General features: G+C 39.0%; 2 protein-coding genes across 6 annotated transcripts in view; one reads left to right on the top strand and one right to left on the bottom strand.

Moving 5' to 3' along the window:
• Positions 1-25,628, bottom strand: part of LOC6527531 (disintegrin and metalloproteinase domain-containing protein 10) — an 82,259-nt gene that overhangs the window by 20,023 nt on the left and 36,608 nt on the right. For all 5 annotated transcript variants that reach the window (XM_039371641.2, XM_039371642.1, XM_002088585.4 and 2 more), the window contains 2 exons: positions 6,938-7,134; positions 6,355-6,871 (listed from right to left, as the gene is read on the bottom strand). In XM_039371641.2, coding sequence (XP_039227575.1) covers positions 6,355-6,871; positions 6,938-7,134 — 714 coding nt within the window. The remainder of the gene's footprint in view (positions 1-6,354; positions 6,872-6,937; positions 7,135-25,628) is intronic.
• LOC6527532 (sialin) lies at positions 19,906-21,644 on the top strand. The gene has a single exon (XM_002088586.2). The coding sequence runs from the start codon at positions 20,153-20,155 to the stop codon at positions 21,596-21,598; it is 1,446 nt and encodes a 481-aa protein (XP_002088622.1). The 5' UTR covers positions 19,906-20,152; the 3' UTR covers positions 21,599-21,644.

Genomic DNA, 25,628 nt, shown 5'->3' on the forward strand with positions numbered 1-25,628 from the left:
GGAGTAGTTATAAAAAGTAAACCCATACATGCTTTTTGCCGGCGGTGTGAGTCCGGGCATAAAAAGTTAGTCATGCGAGATTTTTGGTAGTCGTTGTTGTCGTTGTCGTTGTCGTTGTCCTTGCCGTTGTCGCCGGTTGTTGTTCTGCGTTGGCCAGCGCTGCGAAACCCCATAAAACTGCACAACTTCAATTAATTTTCACATATGGCGATGGTGGGGGAGTTGGATGGATGATGGGAGATGGGCAGTGGGGTGACAATATGCCACGCACATGGGGCAGCGGTCAACGGCAGTAGCAGCTGACTGTGAACCCAGTTCAGTGAATTCAATTAACCGCAATTTCCATACCAGCGGCAGGGGAGGGGGAGCGCTCCTCTATCAAATGCAATTGTTGTGCGGTTGGCAAACAACAATTTTCGGACTACTGACAAAAAAAACATAAAAGATAGTAGTACAAAAGTTTGCAGCATACAAATTTTTCTCATGTCAGCTAAAAAAAGGAGTATTAAACAAAATGGGAGCACTCATACATAACGACTCTGAAGTATGAAAATAATTAAAATTTAATATGCATTCTGGTCAGTTACAAAATAAAACATATGAATGTTTATCTGACAGTTTTTACATTCGCCCCTTGTTGCCTTTCGTAATTTGTCACTTCTAATTGCAATTTGTGTGTCAGTATCTGTACGAGTATCTCTGCGTTTGTATCTGCATCTGTGTGTACTTGATTTTTGTTGACTTTTGCATTGTAATTATGCGGTCAGATTTGAATTGAGATTCAGCAGCAACTAACGATGCAGATGACCCATTTCTGGTGAGCTGCTTTGTAATTAGCTCATCCAGTTCAGTTGTTGCCCTTTCAGTGTAATAGACAGGAAACCGACTGCGATTGCTAGCTAGTTGATTTGCATTCTCGAAATCGTATTTGATTGGAAATGTTCGGTGCACATTCCATTGCCCGTTGTGGAGCAGGAGAACCATTATGGTTGAATTATAAGCGCATCTGATGGGGCAGAAAGGAGGCTTATTAATGTGGCTCATTAATCGGAATTTGGCATGAGGGAAATTATCTTTGGAAAACTCAAACGCACTACACAGTTTTCGCAATCACTACATATAGTGGGTATTGTAAGTAGTGGCAAAGCTTTTTCAGTAAATGAGGTGCTTGGTTTCAAATGATTGATTAGTGTAATGCATTTAACACCCTTTATCAATATGAAATAAGAATAACTTTAAGAGCTCTAAACTGAGCTATGTACACCAACGTGACACCGCAAATACAAAATAATGAAAAGTCTGTGAACCAAGTGCTGCACTAACACCCGTTCTAACAAACAACTGCTGACCGCAGAGTTTGAAAAATTGCGGGAGACTTTGTCGGTGACCGCGGGTTGAATGACCAACGGTAACTTAATAGAAGTTGACACATGTCGCCACGCATGCAAAATGGATTCATCCAACCGCAGCTGGGCAGCAGCAGATTGAAGGGGTCATCCACCCACTCCGTTCAAGCAGCTCGACTCGCAATCACAGGGCGAGGCCATTGTGCTCCAACGCAGTTGATTTCAATATACCCCCTTTCATGGCCACTTCAGCCGGCAGCGTTGCCAATTAACATGGCCGTCGGTTGGCTTCTGTGCAGCAGTCTGATTTCGATCCGATTTGTTAAAAAACGCATAAAGCTCTAGAGTCTAGACTAGTTGGGTTCAGAGACTATTAGATACCCTGTATTTATATTTATCTGCAGTCAGGCTCTTTTCAGAAACGTTCTTAGTGAACGCTTTTACTAATAAATATTTTATCACTACTTATGTATATTTTTACAATACATTTATATAATATACACAAACAGCCCAAATAACCCCGCAATCCTGTAGTATCGAAAGAACTGCACAAAAAACGGAAAAAGAGGGAAAATAGAACTTCCGGCTATGACTGTCGCATGTCAATTTGGGCACCCATTCTTTTTCTTTTTTTTTGTGAATGTTATCCATCGCTCCCTTATCATAAGAACTATGGGGCGAAGTGGGGGAGGCGGGTGAAGTAAGTTGTGCAACGTAGCATGAAATTTGTTTGTTTACAATTGCAAACTCCATTCCAGGCTCCTGTGTAAAGCGGCTCCTTCCATCGGTTTTCGTCGCTGCTGCTATCAAATACCGGAAATTATTGTATGTTATGCCAACGTCAACATTGCCCCCGCGGCATCATCGTTATCGAAACGCGGCGTAAATCCTGTATTTATGTATTTTTGGCTGCTTATTTCATGCATCGTTGACTGATACATATTCATAGCAACGCGATACCCAGCAGCACTGCGCTGGAGAAAATTGAATAAAAGTACATACTCAGTTTTCGTTGGAATTTGGTTGCCCAAACTTACTTTAAAATATAAGCAGATAACTGGCTTTCATCTCCCAGAACGACACAAGAACAAAAGCAAAAGCAAAACTAATGAATAGAACTTTTTGCCATCCCACTCTCAGATTCCCTAATGGCCGCTCATTCATCAAAGAAATAAGCGAATAGCAGCAGCTCATTAAGCACCAAAGCATGTAGTTAAAAATTCCAATTTATTTAAAGTTTTAACAGCCGCAACTATTACTCTTTTTTTGTGCTGAAGCCCATTTCAAACAATTCGAAATGAATCGAGTTTAAAACATCTGCGTGTCATTGACATTTATGCGCCAATAAGTTCACAGTTCAGCAAAAGTTAATGGGCCTCCTGGCCGAAAAGAAGGAATGAGTCGAGTGCGGGGCAGCTGTTGTGCGAGAGAGGCATTTTTCTATAAATTTGCATAGTGTTATAGCAAGTGCAATCAAATAGTCGTAAATAAATGTGAGCCGCATTGCATTTATGGCACTTGCAGCGACTGCACATAAAGTTCCCACAGGCATGGTCAATGCACTCGAGAGCCCGAAGGATAACCGGAAAACGAGGGGAGTGGAATGGTATGGAAAGGAAGGGAATAAAATGGAAGGAGGGTTTGAAAGAAGGAGGGAGATCCTGTCGAGGAGTACTATATAAGGAGCAACAGTGACGCCAGCAAACAATGTGCCACTCGAGCTGCTTTCTGTTTTGCTGTGCAAAAATTATATTACAACATTGTGTATAAATTGTGATTTCCAGGCAACAGCAGCTCAAAAACACATTGCACTTGGGTACACTGAAAAAATTGACGAATGAGATAAGTCAGATTTATTTCCAGAAAGTTTAGTTTTTATATATGATATCATTTTAGTTTTGTTCACGGAAGTTCTAAACTTTAAAGACAGTGTAGTTTTAATCATAATTCTGCTTAATGTTGGGATATTTTAACAGAATATTTTTGGAGTACATTTTAAAAATGGTAGATAACCAAAATGAAACTAGTTTAAAGATATTTTGGGTAGATAGTTCTTCTAAGAAACCCTCACACTGGCTTATAGACACATATATTTTTGAATAGCAAAACTCAAGCTGACTACTTTCTTGCAGTGTAATTGAGTACTTGTGTTGCGGCGTATGTTAACCCCTTGGCTGCTTCTGGGGTCGCCGGCTCACGCTTCGTTACTTGGCTGCCAGCAAGTTGGCGGGAGTGGAGCAGCGACAGCGAGACAGTGTGCCAGCTAGGGGCTATAAATGGGTTGGCTGGGAAAATGGAAAATCGGCTGGGGGGTGGAGGGTTGGGTTAGCCGAGGTGGCGGGGGGCGGAGGGCGGATAAGCAATGTGCGTGCGCCGCTTGGTCGGTTTTAACACGTACTTAACGCACCCCTTGTCGCCGGCACCCCCTTAAAACGGATGAATGAGTGTGTACACACCAACAATGTAATGTAGGGTCCGTCGACGACTGCTCATTTCCACTACAAAAGTTAATATGCTGCTAAAATGGCATTAAAATTGCGGTGGGGGTGTGTGTGAGTGTGCGTCGCCAGTGGGTTAAGAAACTCCTGATAACTTCAGAAGCATAAACACCTCGCGACACACTTGCCTCCCTACTACCGAGGCTAATAAAGTTGGACCAGCTGAGGAGAAAAAACTCAAGGGGAAAAACCATGCGAAATATGCGGTTAACTATGAACTAGGGGTTAGCAGAAACTCATAAATAGAAAATGAGTAAGCGAACGGCGACTGGCAATGGCGACCATTTTGCACTTTTCACAAATTAAAGTTTATGTTATGCTCCTACTACTCCTTACTAAGTGACCAATGGCAGTTATGTGCAAAAACCTTTGACACCGCTGTTTTACTTTCCACGCTTGTCATGTCGACTTTGAGCACTTAATTGTGCCATTTGATACGAGCCAGGGCACTGAGTCATTCAAACGTTTAATAAGTACAGTTTAAGTGGTTAAAGATATTAGCAATAAAGTTATCTTTAGAACATGGAATTATAAATATTATTTCCTCCTGAAAATAACAATCGCAGCAAATTTTAAACTTGATTGAGATACTTTTAATTAACGTAATTGTGACAGAGACATTTAATTTTGAAATGCAATCCCATTAATTGACTTGTAATGCGATCTAAGTAAAAAGCAGCGAATTAATCAATTGCTAATGTCAAATTCGTTGTTTTATTCGGAATTTACACTTTACATCAATCAAAATGTGCAGCAGCAACAATGAAACTAAATAGCCTTAAATAAGCAGACAGGTGGGCGTGGCTCGTGTGTGAGCTCATTAAACTGATTACGCCGCACCCCCAAAACACATATAGTACTAAAGCTTGCGACTTGGCTAAATGCACCCATGACAATAGTTTTGTAAAGTTGTGTTGTTGATTCCCCGTGCATGTGTGTGTTTTTCTGGGAATGTCAAATTGCATGCAATTTTTGCCAGAACCAACAATGGGTTGTAGATTGTCAAAAAGGGAAAAAGTTTGCCAACAAAGCTGCTATCTGGAACTCAACCAAAATACCCACCATTGCTCCCGTTTCACTTGTTTAGCTATGCATTAGATTCTTCCTCTTCTATTGTTGCAACAACTTTATATGGCTATGGGAACATTTTTGCTTGCACCTTTAGAAAATAAATCGATTTATTTACCACCCTTTATTAAATTAATACACGAGCGTAAAAACTGTTTGGTTTTAATCTTTTCGGTTGAGAAAAATTATTTCTCATCTTTTAATACAAAGCATTTACAACGAATGATGGGGAATGTAATTTTTTTTAATATTAAATACACGACCATAAACATTACTACTGAAATATGTCTGTAATTTAACAAAAACCGCAGAAGAACAATATTTTCGTTCAGTGTATGTGTGTAAAGCAACCGCCGGTCTGGAACCTGATGTCGTCATAGTTGGTGGTGCTGCCTGGACAATAACAACGACGATGCATCCGCTTTTTTTCAGTTTTGCAGTTGCAACTTTTCATTGTCAGTGTCATTGTTGCAGCAATATTACGTACGAGTACGTTCGAGTGTGTGCGATTCTGGGGGCAGGCACACCTACTTTGGTTGCACCATTGTTGCCGACGAGTTGAATAAAAAATTGACCATTGAACCGGCTAGAGGAGAATATTCCTCTTATTTTCTTCGCTTTATACGGCGCTTCATGCGTGGCTTGCTTTTAAAATGAAGTCGCTGGGTTTCGCCTTTTTAAATAAACCATGAAAAACGTTGCTGCACCGTTGCCCGTTTTGTCGTTTTCAACGGTATGAAAGTTTTTCTGTCGCTTCTTTGTCGGCACAGCTGACGGATCAAAGTTTCCAGTTTTTCGCCATTGGCGGCGAAAAACTCTAGCTATATACTCAGTCAGTTTCCGTTTCAGTTTCAGTCAGTTCAGACATATTCTAATTGGGCAGGAAAAACATTGTTCCACAATTCGTAAAACTTTGTCTTTACACTAAAACTAGCAAAACGTGACTTCTTTTAATATGCTTATGAATCAGGAATTCAAATTAAAAAGTAAAAAACAAGTACAAATCATATTGATCGAAGCCCCTTCCGTGTGACATTAGCTAAGCTCTACGCCCAGATTTCTCACTGCGCCGACAAACAAGTTGTTAAGCTCTACAACTTCAGAGCCCCAGACGGTTTTTGTGTGGCTTGACAAACTGACAGTCAACTGAAGAGATGAGCTCAAGCGAAATGATTAGCAGCCACTCGCGACTTGTCATAACTCAGGTGTCAAAACAGAAACGAAATGTTATCAAACAATTTCAAGGCTGACTTGTGTCCCCATCCTTAAAACGCAATCCTCAAGAAGCAACCATGAGTACAAAATAAAGTCTAGAACTTTTCGGCGAGATGCTCGCCGGCTTAATAAATCACATTTAACAATGTGCTAGGGGTATTTTTCATTTCTGCATCGGCAGGCAACTTACTTTTGAAAAGTGGGAAGAGCAACTTATTTCGACTTACCTTCGCGCACATTTTCGTAGGCGTCCTCGACATGTGACTCCTTGTAGATAATGGAGTGAAAATCAAGTTCGTCCTCGCCATTACGCTCCTTTTCGTCCTCGGAATACTCTGTTGTGGGTGGGAATGTTGTTGTCGACGACGACGATTCGAAATTCTCTGGAAGCTGCTGGCTCGTCGTTGTGGATTCAGCAATTTTCTTTATAAAGTTTTCTGTCTTAGTATTAACGCCAGTAGTACTGGTGTTGCTTTTGGCCAAAGGCCGTGTCGGTTGTGTGTTTTTTGCGGCTGTTGTTGCTGAGGATGTCGTCAAAGTTGGTGGTGTTGTTGTCGCCGTGCGATTTGTGGGAAAATAATGTTTGGCATGTTCAACATAATAGGCATCACGTTCCGTTATAATTTTACCCTCGAATACCCCATTGTGTATGGAACCAAATACATAACTATTACGATCCCCTATCACTTCGCCCTCATAGATATGATCCGTGGAGACATCAATGGGACCTTTGCTATCATAAAACTGCAAATACAAAATGCAAACTATATAACATACATACGTTCGGTTGATTTAAATAGCCATACTCACATCTAACTTATTGCTAAATGTATTTAAATCACGTTTTAATCTAAGATGGAAGTCTCTTCCATGTGATGCAAACTTTAAATGTACATAATGATCTTTGGTCACTGATCGTCGCGCTCTATTGTGACTAGCTCGGATGTGCTCGTGATCATAGTTGAGTGTTTCGTAGTGGGATATGTATTCGTTAAGTCGCTCATGACCTGTAATAAAAGAAAGGAAACAAGTTAATATTGATTATAAACTTTTTCAATAACGAATGACCCATGATGTTCTCATAAAATCAAAGCAAAGCAATAAGTTATTATTAACATAGATTCCAAACTTTTTCAATAAGAGAATGATGTCTTCTTTAAATGAAAGCAAATGCAAATTGACTGCAGTATTGGTTAAATAAAAGGAAATTTTTCCAAAAACCAAAAACTGCATGAAAAGTTTTTGCTTGTTAAATCTTAAAAATCGATTGCAGGACGAAAACCGAGAAACAATTTGATAACCGCAATTGAAATTAAATTGAAAACCGGAAATTGAAACACAACACCACACCACACCAACCAGACCAATCCACACCAGGCTCTCGATGTGTTTATGTCCACTTCAGGAGCAGCCAGGACTGGCCTGAAAGTCCTTTGATTACTTTCATATCCTTGTCAGCGCTCGATCCCTACCTTCACTTAATACTTTTAACATTTGATTGCATTTATGCAATGAGGTCTTAGTATGGTGTGGTCTTGGTATGGGCGTTGGTATTGGTTTGCTGCAGTTTTCAGTAATGCATTTACTATTGCAGGGGCCCCCGTGATGACTAAAAGTCGTTTCAGCACATGCCACAGCCAACTGCCTAACTGATGGCAAGTGGCACTTGTGTGGGGGCGTGGCTGGATTGCTCTACGACTGCCGCAAACATATTTATTTTGGCAGATGGACTGGAAAAATGGAAAGGCAAGCAAGGACGACAGGAAAATGGCATGCAAGGCGTCGCTTTGCGCCCTTTTCCTCTTGGCCAGTTGAAACTTCCACAACGTTTCTAATGCACTTACAACGCACACAGTTGCACGCATAACTGCATTACTTAACAGAGAATTTTCGTCTGCCAGTTAGGACTAAGAGCCCCGGCCATCAAGGCCCCCTCTGTTTACCTAATGGAGTGTGTTGCCAACTAGAGTGTGCAGCTCATGGATGGCTGTGGTCACAAAAAAACAGCTATGTTTTGTTACGATTTTATAAAATGTAGTTTTTCTGTTTCTAAAAATTGTTACATACTTTGGGAATAGTTAAAAGACACTTTTTGGAAACTTTAGCAAGGGGTGACAAAAAGAAACGCATTTCATTTATTAATTCAAAATGCAAAAAGAAAAAGGGTTCATCCTTTTTTAATTCTTTTTCAATACATTACCATAGTTGATTAAAGCCAACGTGGCGACATTGGTTTGGTCAGACCTCATTCGGCATTAAATTAATTAAAATGTTGCACAAAAAATATAATATAAGCTTAAAAGAAACATAAAAGCGAACTGGCAGGATGCGGGCTCACCTTCAAAACGACTGTCAGAAAAATTACACAGAAGCAGAAAGTATCAGGAAAAAAATCCTCATCACGAAATAATTGCCAAAGGTTCTAAAAACGGGTAATATAGGGGCAGGGAGCTGAGTGCTTGGTAATTAAAATGAATGTTCAAGCAAACATTAAACAACGATTTTTTGTACGTTTCTTTTTGTGCCAACGTCATGATGAATCAAGCCGGAATAAAAGGGAACAACCTGCAGCGGTGGGGGAAATGTAAGGGAGCCCTTGGCCAAAGGGGTCATTTAACTAGTTGACCCACAAAACGGTACAAAGGTTTACCCAGCGTCGTTCCCTGTGGTTCAACAATGCGGAAAGCCCTCTCAGCAACTGATTAAACAAAGCTAAAACCCCGAAGGGAAAAGAACTGCTCGAAAAAAATAAGCGAAAGGTGGCATCAATAGATTCCGCAAAATTACCGAAAGTGAGATTTTAATGGTCACAAAAACGCACTAAAAATTAGACATTCAGTAGTGAATATAATGGTAACGTGATCTTCCAAATAGGCTCTACATTCACTTTAATATTCGTATATAACTGAAAAATATTCAATATTAGATCAAAGTACTCTGGGGAAAGGTGATTTTTGGCAGAACAGTTTGCACTACCAGCATGACATCAATTCCGAGTTTTGAATTTATCCCAATCAGTGACACCTTGACTTACATTTTGCCTGTTGCTTTCCGGTTTTTCCGGCCAGCTCTTTGTATTTCCCATCGAATCCCTCCACCGAGCTTCTCTTCTCAGCTGCTGCACAACTGGCACAAATAATGGAAAAGCAAAGAAAAAAAAAACAATCGACGAAGAAGAAAAACCCGCTGGAAACTACTTTCGCTACTCGCTTTTATGGGAAAGGGGGTGTTTGCGGAAAATTGAATATGGCTAAATGCGCTTGACCAAAGAAAAGGCCAGCACAAACATGAAGTAAACAACAAACACGGTGGTGACTGGTGGCTGGCTGTGCCCGACTTTTCCAAGCCATGAAAAAACGAAGAAAACTTTTCTTTTCAATGTTTCTTTTTCTCGCTAGTCGAGCTTTGATTTTCGCAGATACATTTGGCAAGTTTGTCACTAAAAGCCAATCCAAATATAGAGATATTACGGAAAAACTGGTTGCAGTTGAAGCTAGTTACTTTAATCTCAATGACGAAAAGGCGAGTGAGAAAAGCGTTTTTCGTTTGTCTCACTTATATTCCATTAACCCAAATTCTCTCTTGTCCCATCGATCCACGTCGCCATGGCTAGGACAAACGAGCCTTTAATGCGCTTCACTGGAGATGGAGATAAGCGACTACAGAGAGATGACTACGAAAACACAGCGACAGTTCAGGCTAAAAACCCAGCGGAGAAATCCCAGCCAATCCCACTCGAAGTTATTCATTTTTAAACTGCGCAACCCACACAACTCGGCGATGCGGTGGAAAATGATGATTCAATTTGGTGGCATTGTGGTTGGCAGCAAACGAAAAAAAAACCTTTTCAATGGTTCTCGAGTTAAATATCCTGAGGATTCGGTCAGCATTCTTGGCTTAATCTGCTACTTTTTGATTGATAGGCTTAAGAAGGCTTATAATGCGTGGGTGGAATTCTGGAATAAAGTGAGAAAGCCTGCCACAATGAAATTAGCCTGTGTTTGGGATTTCCCGATATTGATGAATGATGTTGAGGTCATTGGACAAGCGGAAATCGGCAAAGTTAAATCTTTTATCTGTCCAAATATAACCACAGAAAAGAAAGATACATGAACACATATGTTTCAGTAATTCTTAATACGAGTTTATTATCCACAATCATAGCCAATAAATAGCAAAAGGTGATTTATTCTCACTTATTCGAATCAAATCGTAATTAATATTTGTAATTGTTTTTGTATTTATTCTGCCAATATTTTATATTTTTAATGTGGTGAACGCCATCGTTAGCAGGTACAGCATCAACTTGAATTTAAATAGCCCGCAGTTTAATACAAATGAAAAATAAACATTTGCCGAGACGGGAAAATGAGAATTTACGAACGATGACAAACTCATTATTATGTAAATAATATAATTATTACGATTTTAAGGGCACTTTACAAAAGCGGTCATTAAAGACTATTCTTCAAAGGGAAAACCAAGAAAATATCCATTCAACTAAGTTGAAATAGACAAACATTAACATGGAAGATTAAGAGCAAGGTTTTCCTTTATTTTACACTCTGATAATAAATGAAAATATATATATTCGTCTTACTTTTTGAAGGGCTTTGCGTTGATAAAATGATTTCAGTGCTACGTGATTTATTGCACTTTGCAAGATTTTATTTGACAACCTTTCGTGCGCTTTTATGCTTTATTTTCTTGTTGCAAAGCACCAAGGCCGACAATGCTGCGGTCTCCTTCCAAAACACCAAAGTAGCAGGAAAACTTTCTTTGCTGATTTTTTTTTTGCGGTTTTGGAACGAACAGAAATGTCAACTAAGGCCATGACGTGCATCCCATTAGGTTAGAAAATTGCAGCAAAATAAAAAATTCTAAAGTAGAAACTTTAAAGAAGTTGGAACTTGTCTAACAAAAAAAGTGGTTAATGACGTGAAACGTGCATAACACGGTCCCGGGAATAACATTTTTTTAGGGTTTTCTTGTGGTTGGCAACTGTTTGCTACTCTAAGAAATTAAAAATTTAAAGAGTTTAACTTTATGGTTACAGTAAATGGAATTTTTTAAATGTTGAAGTATAAGAGAACGCAAGCAGACTATTTCTTTCTTTCTTTCTTTCTCACATGCTAAATGGGTTTTTGCATTTAGTAAAATATTTGCAGATGAAAATTCTTTGCTAGAAACTTTTGGCAACTGGGTAAATGCAGGCAGTAAAGCGCCTTAAGTCTTTAGCTTAAAGGCAACAAACTGCAGCAACGTGGAAGACCTGCCACTACAAACAAGCAAACACCTGTCATAACAGCAATTACAGAGGCAAAGCTTTCCACCTACGCACACTCTTTGTCTTATGTATAAAGGTAAATGCTAAGGACAATGATGGAGGCACATTAGAATATTTTAAGCACTTTAATAATACGGTGTAAGCCAATCATTCAGTTTAAAGGAACTATATACGAAAAGAGTTGTTAAGAAAACGGCAAACAACTTACCAAACATATAGTAAACCTGAATAAAAACGTATAGTTTGATAGAGCATGATTTTCCCTATTTAATGTCAGCCAATTATACACTTTAGCAAAGTCGATCGATTTCAAAAGGGATTTGACCTCACCATGGCTGGGCCAAAAAAATAATTACCATATTATATTCGAAGGGCATGTAAAACTTTGTCCGCAATCTCAAGACAAATTTGACCACAGGATAGTTTGGGCCATGGGCATGCATATCGATAGATAGCGCCCCAGGCCAAGCTGTCAGTTCGTTCCAGTAGAGGCAGCAGTTGCATAAACTGGCCAATAATCCCCCAGACTGAACCGAAAGGGACTCAGGACTCAACTCAGCCTGGGCAATAACTTGGCAGCCAACTAAGGCCGACCAGGACAACAGAGAGGGCCATTAGTTGGCCAAGTCGTAGGAAAAGCGCCTTAAAGGCTACAGCCAAATCAGCAGTAACAAGAACAACAGGGGGTGAAAAAGTTTTCCATGTAATGCATTTCAAGTAATTTCACTTGCTACCCAATACACAGGCCAACTTTGTGTGCAAACTTAAAAACCAAAGCCAGTCAACTTTCCAAAAAAGACATTGCCAGCAACAAAAATCCATCAGATGAACAACGAATTTTGGAAGTGTGCGATGGGTCACGACTTTCTGAGCTTCTGAACTGGGTCAAAACAATATGTTACTCCATTAAAACGTTTTCACTGCAGTTTGAAAATGTCCCTTTAATAATAATTTTGACTTATTTTAAAAATATTTGTTTATTGCCTGGTCTCAAAGTTATTTTATTGCCCTCTTGTGTAACTCTTAAGTAACAATTATATTTAAATACTTTAATTGTTTTATTTTTTGAATTGAATTATTATTAACTTTAAGATAATTTTAGTGCAGCCTAACTTTTCAAGTCGTAAGTGTTTCTCAAAATTTGTATGTGTTTAATAGTCGTGAGTGCACTTGACATTTCTGTACCCACATACCCTTCAACTTTTTTTTACAAACGCAGATGACTTGTGCGAGTCCTGTTGGCTTTGTTGTCTGTTTGCATACAATGGGCCAGATTGAAGATAGGCTAAGGAATGCTGACAATGCCGAATGCTTATTGAGCGAGATTTAAAAATATGTATGGGTATGAAAAATATTTTTTTATCTTCGTAACGCTTCGCTGAAAAGCAACCAGTCGGACGGACTGAAAAAGATAATGATTGTGAATATGGAGGGTACACATCCAACGGCCAATATGTCAACATGTCAACTTTCAAGGAGTTCCAAAATTATTAAAGTGATAAATTATATTTATTGCTCAGCAACAAATATTTCAGAGGTCAATTCTATAATCAATTGCACATATCTATGTTTCCCTGCAACAGAGAAATGCAAGGAAGACAGGCAGTGGACAATGTCCTAAATTTTGAATTTAATTTATTGCAGTTTATCTAGAAACAAGCAGAATAAATAGCCTGAATATAATGAATAAAATGTGTAGGGAAAGGCAAGAAATAAGCAAAAGGACATGAGCCAGTACAACTAACAGCAGCACATCAACAAGGATGTCAATGTTTACTAGAACTCCAATTACCATGCAATATCAACAGAAGATATGAAAGGGATTTCCACAAGTCAGTTGTATCCAAGACGATATCCTTGTTGCCAGAAATTTTAACATTTAATTTGATTTTGCAAACTAGCCAGCAGCAAAATGCTGAACAGTGCCAGACGCACACACATCTGTGAATATTTAATGCATTTTTTCCTCATCTTCTCCTTTGGTTTGCAATAGCAAAACTATTTGTTATCAACTGCTTGAGTCATTGCTAATTTTCCGTCATTTGCATTAATTTTCGTATGTTATAAATAACCATATGGTTTATTGTTTTAACTGTTTGTTTTAAATGTCATTTATTCCAATCGAGTTATTTTAAACGAACAAGCTCTCCTAATAGATGCCAATAAAAAGCTAAGACAACAATGAAACTTCAAACATGCCTATTTTTCACTGCTCAAAGGCATCATTGTGATGGCTGATGGCCTTTGGATTGGCACATAATCAGCATTGTTATACACCAGAATTCCTCAAGTGATGAAAATATTTGAACTGACCCTTGCACACATTTAATTTTGGCTGCCTTTTCGGCCGTGCGTCCGAAAATGCGGGTCAGTAGATAGCGGCCAAAAGAAGAAAGAAAGCGAGTAAAAATAATCATAAATTGTTAACAAAGCACACGCCCCACACATTCATTCATTCTTTTTTTTTTCTGTCAGTCGAGGCCTTTTAAGCCGCTTCGTTAGCTGCTGTTGGGGGCAACGTTTAAAGTAACTTTGACCCTTTAGTTGTTAGCCTGGAGGTTTGAGTTTGTTGGCAATTTTTGTTTTTAGAGGGAGATTTTGTATATGTTTTGGCCCGAACCAAACCGCAAAGGGAACAGCAGTGGAAGGGGGTGGGGATCTGGCCAACCGACAGACGTCGACCGCCACACACACACACACAAACAAACCATTGCACTATGGGAAATTTGACCACTTTTTCTGGCCTAAATTAATAACTACAGAACGGGGAGAGATATTCAATTGGTGTTTTTTGTATGGGGTTACACTAGTCCATATCTTTTATGGTACCAAAAATTGTGGGCGTGGCACCGCCCTTTCTATTTTTTGTAATTTATAACTCCAGAACGAATAAAGATATTTAATTTTTTTTTTTGCAATAATTTTCACTAGACCATACCTAAGCGTACCCCAAAAACTGGGGGCGTGACACAGTTCCTTATATTTATATTATTAATTTTCGTAAAGGCTTTCTTTCATTTTGTATGCTTTTTCTAATCCCAGCAAAAACAACTGATTTTGTGATAGAGTTTATATACTTATTTATTTTACAGAAGTTAACAACAATAGTACTAATAAAAATAACGAAACAATTCAGCAACCGCCTTGTTTAACTCCCGTTTAGCATGAGATTACTCTGAATTTGGAAAAGTAGGGTTAAGTCTAAAATCTATAAATTCTCCCAGAATCGGTAAAAGTGGTTTTTAAAATTACAATAATCTGAACAAGAATTAAATAAGCTACAATATGAGGTATATTTTATTGATGCAATCTGCTGCAATCACTTTAAATCTCTATTCAAAGTTAGGCATTATAAAAAAAAATACTTTTGTAAAGCAACTAAGATTTTTACTAAATTACTGGGACAACACTAGTTGTATTTTTCTATTGAATGTTGCAAACGCCTAATAGAAGGCCCACTGATTAAAATACTTTTTACAGAATGAAAATTAACGCTTTGGTTCCAAAGATATTAGAACTTTTGTAACGAAAGAAAAACTTAATGTTGCAGATTGTTATTTTGTGTACGCGCAACAGCTGTTTTGAACAGCTGATTTCTTTGTTGTGGCGCCATCTATTAAAATTTCTAGTACGCAGCACTAAAGATTGGTCAATTATGAATGCGTACACTAAATATTATTGTAATATTCCGACTTTCAGAAAATGGGTTTTGGCCAGAAAAAGGGGTCAAATTTCCCATAGTGCATTGGGCTTAACTTATGGATTATGGGCGTGTCCTGTTCTGCGGTGAAACAACTAAAGTGTAGTCTACATTTGGGCGTTCGAAAACAAGGGCGCGTAAAAACCGAAGTCAACGTCAAAATGGCATTAGCACCCAAGTGTGTACGTCTGTGTATGGGTTTTGTGTGTTAGCTGCGGTTACAGCAACTGAGTTGTGGATGCTCCGGCTCGCTCGTCTTTCAAAGAATTTTTTTTTTTTTGCCTCTTTAGCCCTGAAAGCTTCTCATTAGGTAAGTGAAACGAGATGGAAATTGGACCGGAAAGGAAGATTTTTCCACTAAGCTAAGCACTGCGTAACTCAGCACGTATGAACAGAAAATAAGTTCGTCTAAGAAAAGTGGATTATGGCGTTGGGCCAAGCACCTAATAATGCATAATGCGATGGAACTTAACAATAATGCAAATATGCCCATTTGGTGTGCTTTAAAATAAGTAAAGGATATATTAAAACACCTTTAATAGTGTTACGTAAATAGTTGAACCATATTCTTTAATATGTTTGCCATAAAACGAACCATATTCCGAAATCTTGACCCGCATTCGCCTTGTGCGATTTTCTCTCTTAAAAGAGTAGCCGCAAATGCTAAAATTAATAGGCCAAAGCACCAGGGTAATTTTTGCATAACAAATTAACTTGAAGTAGCACTCTGCCGCCACTAACGGCACAAAGCTAATCCACTTTGGCCGAAGGAGGCCAAAGCTGGTCGAGATAGCTATATAATTAATGTCCAGGCAGGTTCAAATTAAGGCACATTAAAAACTGCGAGTATATGAAGCAAGGAGAAGCGAAACAGAAAAAAAAAAAACACCTTTGCGTTCTAAACTAATTGAAACAAGCTGTAAAGTAATTTGAGCTATGGCATGCCCTCGATCGAACCATATTCATACGACGAGAATGGCAGAGAAAAGAAAACTAAAAAATCGAGTTAAATGCACAGAAAAAAAAGGGAAAGGAATCAGAAAAGTTTCCTGAATGGAGCGACAACATTCATTCGCAGGACATCGAGAGGATGTCGGACGTGGCCATTGTTCATCGGCTGTCGACGCCAATCATTCAACTGATTAGTTTGATTTTGGCGCTGCGCTATTTCCGTAGACAAAGGCGAAAGACAATACCAACTGATGTGTCAGTAATTTGGATGGACGAAGCTCCGAATAAAAGGTCCTACCGGACTTCAGCGGATATGACCACTGGGATGCCATTGGGATACCACCGGGAATACACCCACTCCACCTGGAAACCGTTGTTCACTAATTGCTTCACCAGTTCACATTTTCCGGAGGATACTGTCGCATCTATAGAATTTTTGTAGTTCGCTTAATTAAATTATCGATTGGGCTATAAATGGGCAGGCAGTGAAAGAAAAAGGAGCGTAAGATAAATTTATTTGAAATTAACAAGATATTTATCGATTACCCATTCTTTACCTGTTCAAAAAGGCCGGCCAGCCCTTGAAACCTAAAGAGCTCTTTGAACTGGCCGTAAATACAAATACTCCGCAAAATCCAAAACCAGACATTGCAGCTCATAAACCCAAATTTTAATGAGCTTCGAAACCGCAACAGGAAAACACACAATCACTATAACCACTGGTGCTGCCAACTAAATCTATTGAGTGCAACCAAATCTCTTGAGATGTGGGCAAACAAACTCAAATAAGAAAATAATTATGGATGTTTGGTGATTTTAGTAGAATTCCTGACCAGAGAAATGATTGGATCTCAGACAAGTGGTAAATTATAATTATAATTAAGCAATCGAACCAATTTACTATTAAACCAATTTTCGGTTCAACTACATAGATGCTTATAGATAATTGAATAATGTTCCGAAAGCTTGTTGAGTTTCCAAATTAGTAGGCAAACATTGCTTCTATATAAACAATTTCATAGGAAACAACTCGCTTGTTTTCTACCATCAAATTAGGCATACCACATTTATTGTAAACTATGATTTGCTTCAAGGAGTTGTGTCGGTGCTCAAACGACTGGCATTTCATGAATAAACCATTCAACCATACCAATAAATATAGTGCTATTGTAAGCTAAAGCATGTTGCCTAAGAATATCAAAGTATATCCGACTTCGATTTAAGCTAAAGTTGTCATCCAAGTGGCACAAGAAGTATCTGAAGAATGGACGATGGGCCAAAAACTTGAAAGTGGCAGCTGCGAAACTATTTAATAGTTGCACGTTGCAATACTTATCAGCCAAGTGAAAAGCAACAAAAAGCTCTGCCCAACTATGTTGCAAGCATATCGGGCAACAATGTGACATGCAACGAAATTCTTGAGCATACGCATTACAAGCCTCGCAGCCATGCCAACTACCCAAAACTGAGCCAACCAAAATGCCTTTCAATCACAAAAGTGAAGAATTTCCGCAGGCCAAGGACGAGAGGAACTAACCAACAAGGCTCCTGCGATTGAACTGGCAAAATATGCTGGTTGTTAAAATGTTAGTGAGCAAGAGCAAAATAGCAAACTTGCATAAGGAAACATTCACCCAGCAGCAAAAATAGTATGAAAACAGAATAAAAATAATAACTTTTTGCCATTTTTTCCCCCATCTCGCTGTTGAAACAAACAAAAGGATACTGACAGAGTAGTGACATGGAAAGGCATGAATAAAGTTTAAAATACTGTCGAGCGAAGCAAATGGTTGGATATATACACATAATAACATAAAGAAAAAGTTTCATTTGTTCACGAAAATATGATGAACAGTGATGTCAAACATTGTACATGAAAAACGCAAGCACACACATTTATAAATTCGACCAAGTTGACTTTACTTTCCGCAGGACATACATTAATGCTAAATTCCCCTAAAGTTAATTAAAATCTACAGCAAGATATACAAATATTAAAATAATCCACTGATTTATGTGTACACTAATTTGGTATCTAAACAAATTTTGGTTTTCGCGTTGTTTGGTCACAGTCCAATCTGCAACAAAATGCTCTGTTAACTCAATGATTACTATGCAAAACAAAACAATAAAAAAACTGTAATTTTTTAGTCGGATAAAAGGATTTTTTTTCTGTTTTTCTTCCATAATTTTTAACATTTCTTGTGAGTGACGCATTTAATAATGAACTTTAAATAACATGAAAAATGTATGCTACCTCATAAAATATTTCTTCTCTCATGGACTTTTGCTGTCATGCATTTTTTTATCGCGGACCTTGCTCAACGTCAGTTACTGGCCATTCAGTGGGTGGCAAAAGTGGGCTGAGATGGTTGGGGCCTCCAGAGAGGCGAAATACGCTCGGAATTATTAAAGAATTTTTTTCGTTAGAGCTTACCCGCTTAAAGTGGGTCACTGTATGTAGTATAAAATTCAGGATTGACAACGGCAACGATCCTATTGACATTTTAACTTAACAATCCCATTTTATTTTCTGATTTTTAGGATTAAGTCAAAACAAAAGCTGTACTGACATTCAATATTTAAAGTGAGTATATAGTAAAAAATCTACAGAAATCTACAAAAGCAAAGCCAATATTGATTGAGTTTGGTCAAGTTTTTTTTTTTTAAAAGATGTGTAAACTAGAAAATAAGCTCGGATGGTGCATACAATATCTAAGATATTAAATTGAAATATTTTAAGAAATAACTTGTAAGATGTGTAATTCCATCCATATTTATACAAGCAATTAAAGCAACACGTTTTCTTGTTCCCCTTATAAAAGACTGCCAATTATTACTGGTTAGCAACGACGTTTGACCTGAAACGCAGGAAAAAACTAAAAATTAATATAATACTGCACTGCACTGAGAACTAACCTGACCTGCATTTCTGGACTAGAATGGATAAAACCTGACGCAGCTACAACGGAAGTCGAAACGGAAATGAACAAAAAATGCTTGCAACAGGGGGGCAGAACCGTGGGTGATTGAAAGCATAAGCACCACAGCGGATAGCAGGAAAAACTTTTTCACAAAAGTAAGCTAACTTAGACATGAAAACAAACAAACAAAACAATTCCAGTCAACGCAAAACCGTTACCAAGCCAAACCGAACCAAACCGAACCAAAGCGAGACAAAATGAACCACGACGATCCGTACTGAACTGAACAAAACCTAGGTAAAAGTTTTTGGCCCTTCGCACTCTATAGGTAAACACAAAGCACTTGGGCGGGGCAAAAGTTGAACGGGAGTACGAGGTTCTGAGAATGGAATTGAAAATGAAAGACAACTTGACGGCGACTTCATTTCATGATTAAGTTGCCCATATCGATTTCCTTTCAACAGACTTTATGATGATGAAAATGGAAGCCCTTCTTCTTCGGTTAGGCCACCGCAAGGACCTGCGCCTGCGGTTGTCAAAACCCACCGAACTCCCGTCCCTCTCAACCATTGCCACCATGCACACATGTGACTGACTCACTCACATCCAAAACAATAGATGACGACGACGAGGACGAGGGCGAAGCAGAAGAAACTGAAAAGGTTGCAAAACATACATAAATTGTGAGAGAAATGTAATTGTTAGGGACATCTTGGGACCGCTCTGTATAGCCAAGTAGTCGGGTAAGCAAGAAGAAAAACCCACAGATGGTGCAAGGAAACAGGATGTGGGTTATTTCAAGGCCACATACTACACACTACACATATGGTTGATGTGCTGAGCCAAAATATATCGTAAAACCTCTGTAAACCATATTAATGTAGCTATTTATAAAAATATGCGCTCAGACATCACAACACAAAAATAGATAGCCTAACATTTGAATTTCACTCAAACCACTTTTCTATACATTCAATACAGTTTTTACGGTGAATAACAATAAATTTATAAAATGTTTAAAAAATTTTAGTTTTCTTGACCGTGTTAAGTGTGCAAAACTGCGTACAATTAGTTAATAGTTTTTTAATCCAAATTGCGTGCAAGTCAAATAAATCGGTTTCGTACGTAAATTTTAGTAGTAGATAAAAACCCAAGTCCTCTAAATGGCGGATGTGAGTGAGCAGCCTGAATGGGGCATAAAGCTGTCCAAATTCTTTATAATTCCCCAACGATGGATTCTGGCCATTATGGGATTCTTTGCCATTTTTAATGCGTACACCATGCGGATATGTCTGTCTCAGGCCATCACAGTACTTGTGGTGAAGAAGAACTACTCTGTTTTCCATACCGAAGCGATCTGTGAACCGGATGGAGATTCTGACTCCAAGGATACGTTGGAAGGAGGCGACTATGATTGGTCGCAGGAAAAACAGGGTCTTATCCTGGCCTCTTTCTACATTGGCTATATTGTCACCCATTTGCCCGGTGGCATTTTGGCTGACAAATTTGGCGGAAAATGGACTCTGAGTCTTGGAATCTTTTTCACGGCACTTTTTACATTGCTCACACCGGTCTGCATTATCTATGGCGGTGGCGATGCTTTAATTGTGCTTCGCGTCTTAATGGGACTTGGTGAAGGAACCACTTTTCCGGCCCTCAGCGTTTTGCTAGCCAGCTGGGTACCGGCAACAGAGCGCGGAATGCTGGGAGCCCTTGTACTCGGTGGTGGACAGATGGGTAGCATAGCTGGTAACATTATTTCTGGATATATACTAGACGCCATGGACTGGCCATGGGTATTCTATGTTTTCGCGATAATCGCACTTGTCTGGTTTGTCCTATTCACGGTGTTGTGCTTTAGTAGTCCATACACGCATCCATACATCAAGCCAGAAGAACGCGCTTTCTTATCACAGGAGATACCGCCACCGGATAAGAACAAGCCGAAGACACCATGGCTTGCCATATTCACAAACGTACCCATGTGGGCACTGATCAGTGCTCAAATCGGACACGATTGGGGTTTCTATATAATGGTCTCCTACCTGCCAAAGTATATGGCAGATGTGCTGCGGTTCTCGATAAAGTCGAATGGCCTCTACTCCTCACTGCCCTACGTTACCATGTGGGTCCTGTCGCTTGCCAGCGGCTGTGTGGCCGATCAAATGATCAAGCGCAACTGTATGAGCACCACGAACACGCGCAAACTCATGACAGGATTGGCCGCCTTTGGACCGGCTGTATTCATGGTCGCTGCATCCTATGCTGGCTGTGATCGGGCCCTGGTCGTTGCTCTATTTACAATCACCATGGGTCTGATGGGCACCTACTATGCTGGCATGAAGCTCACGCCACTGGACATGAGCCCCAATTATGCCGGAACTCTGATGGCCATTACCAATGGCATTGGTGCGATTACGGGTGTGGTATCGCCTTACTTAGTGGGTGTAATGACACCGAATGCCACCCTCTTGGAGTGGCGAATGGTGTTTTGGGTCGCGTTCGCCGTTCTCATCGTCACGGCGATTGTCTATTGCATTTGGGCATCCGGCGAGGTGCAGCCCTTCAATGATGGCACCAATTCAAACAAGAAGAAGGAAGCAGCATAAATTTTAGCTTTATTAAACGTGCATTTCTTACTTATGGACTTAAAAAGTAATGTGTTTTAAATAATGCTTGTTGATCTGGGGTAGGCTTCTGTATGCCATTGAGCAAAGTTTACACTGTTTCCTTAAAGTCATTACATTTGCGTTCTATGCTGAAATATAAACTAAATGAGCGAGGACATAACTGAAACCGTGGTTATGGGTAACCATGAATTGCAAATTTCAAATGACAACAGTGACACAAACAAAAGCAAAAAATTCATAATTTATATTTACATTATAGCAAATATTTCCGTAGTCGCAAAAACCACACAACAGTTGAACAATTACCAAGAAAAAAAGTATCAGCACTTTACTATTTCCCTGTAGAATTCACTTTCAGTTTGTGTTTATTTTCCAAATGCACTACACCAGAAGAAATAAAATAATATTTTAGTCGACTAAGAAGTTTTAGCTAACAAGAAATCATGTGATTTATTTTTATAAACATACGAAGAAAATGCATTTAAATAATGTGTTTGGATAAACGACGCTCTTATCGTAGTTCTTTTTTTTTTTTTAATGGGCATTATATGGTTCATTATTTACACTGTGTCCAATTTAGGTTTTAGAATGCATTTATTTATTGTTTCGCGTTAATAATGCGATATTTGCAGGCCATGCTTTCGTGCTGGCCAATGAACCGCATTCCACACCCTTTTATCCATTCGTTTAAGCGCTTCATTTGTAGTCAACACGAAAATTAAATAAATTATTTATGCATTCATTTCGTTCGACAACGCATGAAATATTTTGTGTGCTTGGTCAACCGGCCATGATGTTTGCCGTGCAACTCTTTATATCGATTTAATTGTGAGCAGATTTCGATTCTTTTGCGGTGGCGTGAGCAATTAATAAATAATTTCCGGTTTGATGTACATCCAACTTGGCCCGAATACCCCAGCAGCTTGACCCACCAAACTCGATTTAGATGTCTCTTAAATAAATGGCTTTTAGTCATCGGTCAACCAACCATGACATTTTGGTTTATTTACTTTTCCTTAACTTGAGCAAAACTAGCTTCTGCAGCAAATCAACAATTTAAACAGACTCAAAGTTAAAGATAATGACTTTTTATGCTTGAAATAGTTCTGATTAGTTGGAAAATGTAATATATATATATGCATTTCGATAATTGTTTTTAGTATACTTATGTTTTTTTTATTGTCAAATTTTACTCAGCAAACGGATTATATTTATACATTTACAGTTCTGTTTTACCAGTCCAAACACCATCAAAGGAAAAGCAAATTACCTGAAAATATAAATAAAAATTCTAATTAGTTAAGTGCTTTTGTATTATTCTTATAAGATGGAAGACACTTTCAAAATGGTTATCAGGGAGAACATGCTACCTGAGGGAAAGCCATCGAGTGCCATAAAAATATCATTGCCTACTTCTGTGGACACCTGAATAATGCTTTCGGCTCTCGACTGTCAACTAAAAGGCCATAAAATTTGTCTTTAAATACCCGAATTCACATTATAAATTTTACCTTGCCCAGTGAACACACCTTCGCACTTGGGCCACTTGGGGCGGTTAGATCGTTAGAAGCAAGTTTAACTACCAACTTCCCCCCCCAAAAAAAAGGACAAAATGTAAAAGCCGAACGAAGATTCAAGAGACACAGCCAAAAAAGCGTGGAAAGTCACACATAAAGGACACAAACTCAGTCAGCCGGAGAGAAAAAGGTAATAAATAAACAACACCTATAAAGGGGATTTAAGAAATTCGAAAGGAAACGTAAGTAAGGTTATATAAATGCAATTTTCTCTAGCTATTTCTTTCTTTTACGAATCTGCTAGTACAAAAGTACATGCTATACATATATATGCAAAGATAGGTACATATATTAATATGCACGTATAAAGCCAAAGAAAATAAATACCAATGGAACAAGCTCAAAGCCGCTTTAGCCGAAATAACAAATGTCTATGCAATTTGTTTTAGGACCAACACGAAAACAGTAATATATGTGCATACATGATTCCGAGCGAGAAAAGTGAAAATCTACCGCTCAAAAAGGTGGCGCTGGCCCCAAAGGTGAGTTTTGAAGCAATTTCTTTTCATTTTCAATTTTCCTTCAGCTCTTTTTTGCCTCTTTTTAACAAAGGGCGCAAACAGGGACGCGAAAATTGCAGACGGGCTGCCCCAGGAGCCGGTTGGGGAAAAGTGCAAACAATTGCAGGCCAGGAAAACCTAGCGCAGCGTTCAGAAGTATGCAATGCAAAAGAGTACGGCTGAAATTGAAAGGCTGTTCGTCAGACTATGGGCGTGGCCTGCCATTCCCAGCGAGTTTTGGGCGTGAAATGTGTGAAAGGATAATGCCGCCAGCGCAGAAAAGAATTATTGCGCCTTCTTTCAAATGGTTCATTCGGCGGGAGGAAGTCCGGAACGCTTCAACGAAAGGTAAAAAGTGAGCGGGAAATAAGAATCTTTCAAGGAGCTAGGAAAGTCAATTTGGGGATGAAACGTACGCTCGTCTAGTTCCCACATATACCGTTCTTTACGTTATATACCAGTAAAGTTGTTAAACCTCAATTCATTTCAATTTCAAGCGAGATCTATGAAGTCCAGCCCAGCACTCAGACTAACAAATTAACTTCCAAACTTTTATTCTCCTGTTAGATACTTGTTAGACATATCTGCAGTTAAAAAAAAACAGTATTACTTGCATTGCAGTAAATTCCTTTAGGTCTGATATCAACAGTCTTAAAATAATAAATCAAGGAATTCTTCAAGTCGGTCCATGCAATTTCCTACTGAAAGAACACCCCTCGGTTGATGGCTTGCCAAGGAAGATGTGCTTGCTCAACAGTTTGCTCTGCCATTAAACTATCGCCTCATTGTTGGCCCGCTCTTCCTCTTCTCTAGAGCAAACAGAGGAGCTGAGGGCTGAATGCGCGTTGGCCTTTATCTGCCCTGCATATCAAATGAGCCAAGACGGCGAAAGGAGCTGGAGCCGAGGGACTTGGACGCGTCGCAGCTCCAGTTTACGGCATTTCTTTAGCTCCATCTTGATAATGACCAGTGACCCCAATATGAAACCAAGAGTCACCCCACACACACTTTCACTTCCTGTGCCACAGACCACAACTCCTGCCTCCTACCTCAACCGCCCCGCCCACTTGCGCAAATGGGCACAGAAGTGTGCAAAAGGATTCTCTTGGCAACACTTTCGCTACCATGCATGCATTTAATGTACATTTTTCACACTAAACACGTGCATAAATCATCACGGGGCCTAAAGCTCAACTTAAGCTCAAGGCTAAGTTTGTTGCTGCTGCCTCATTCTTTTTCCGTAGTAATGTCACCTGCACATTGAGGCCAGGCCAGATGAATAAAGCCGACTGAGGAGCTCCCACAAAGGTAACTCCCTTTGCAGACAGAGAAACATGCTGATTTCTAGTTAGTTCTCAATATTAAAGAGCTCTTTTCTAAGTAAATTTAAATGAATCTAACAAAAGTCTTAAGCAGCAAGAATGATTGTAACTAACCTCTTTTCAAGAAATACAATTTGGTTAAATAAATAAGCATTTAAAAACATTTTTATTATTCCCAATTTAATAGGGAAAACATAATTTAGTATTAAGTGTTATTCGTAATTACATTATTTTGCGATTTATTCAAATGCTTACGTGACTCTTAATGCAAACTAAAAAAATAAGAACCAGAATGTGTATATGTGGATATAGGAATGAGTATAATAGAGGTTAAGTATATTACCTTATATTTAAACTAATTAAACTTTTCAATGATCCTTTTCTTTGTTCCAGTGCATGGAATTGCATGGAAAATAATAATTATAATGCACAGGCGGCAACCTGGCAGAATGTCGCACACCCAGGACACTTGTCCTGATTATGTGGCATCGCAGCAGCAGCATAACCACCAAAGGACAGTCACAGTTGGTGGTTGCAACCAGCAGCTGCAACTTGCAATATTGCAGTTGCCCTGCATTTCGTGCTCCTCCTGGCAAACATTTGTTGTGAC

Source organism: Drosophila yakuba, chromosome 2L, assembly GCF_016746365.2.
Source record: "Drosophila yakuba strain Tai18E2 chromosome 2L, Prin_Dyak_Tai18E2_2.1, whole genome shotgun sequence".
NCBI lineage: Eukaryota > Metazoa > Arthropoda > Insecta > Diptera > Drosophilidae > Drosophila > Drosophila yakuba.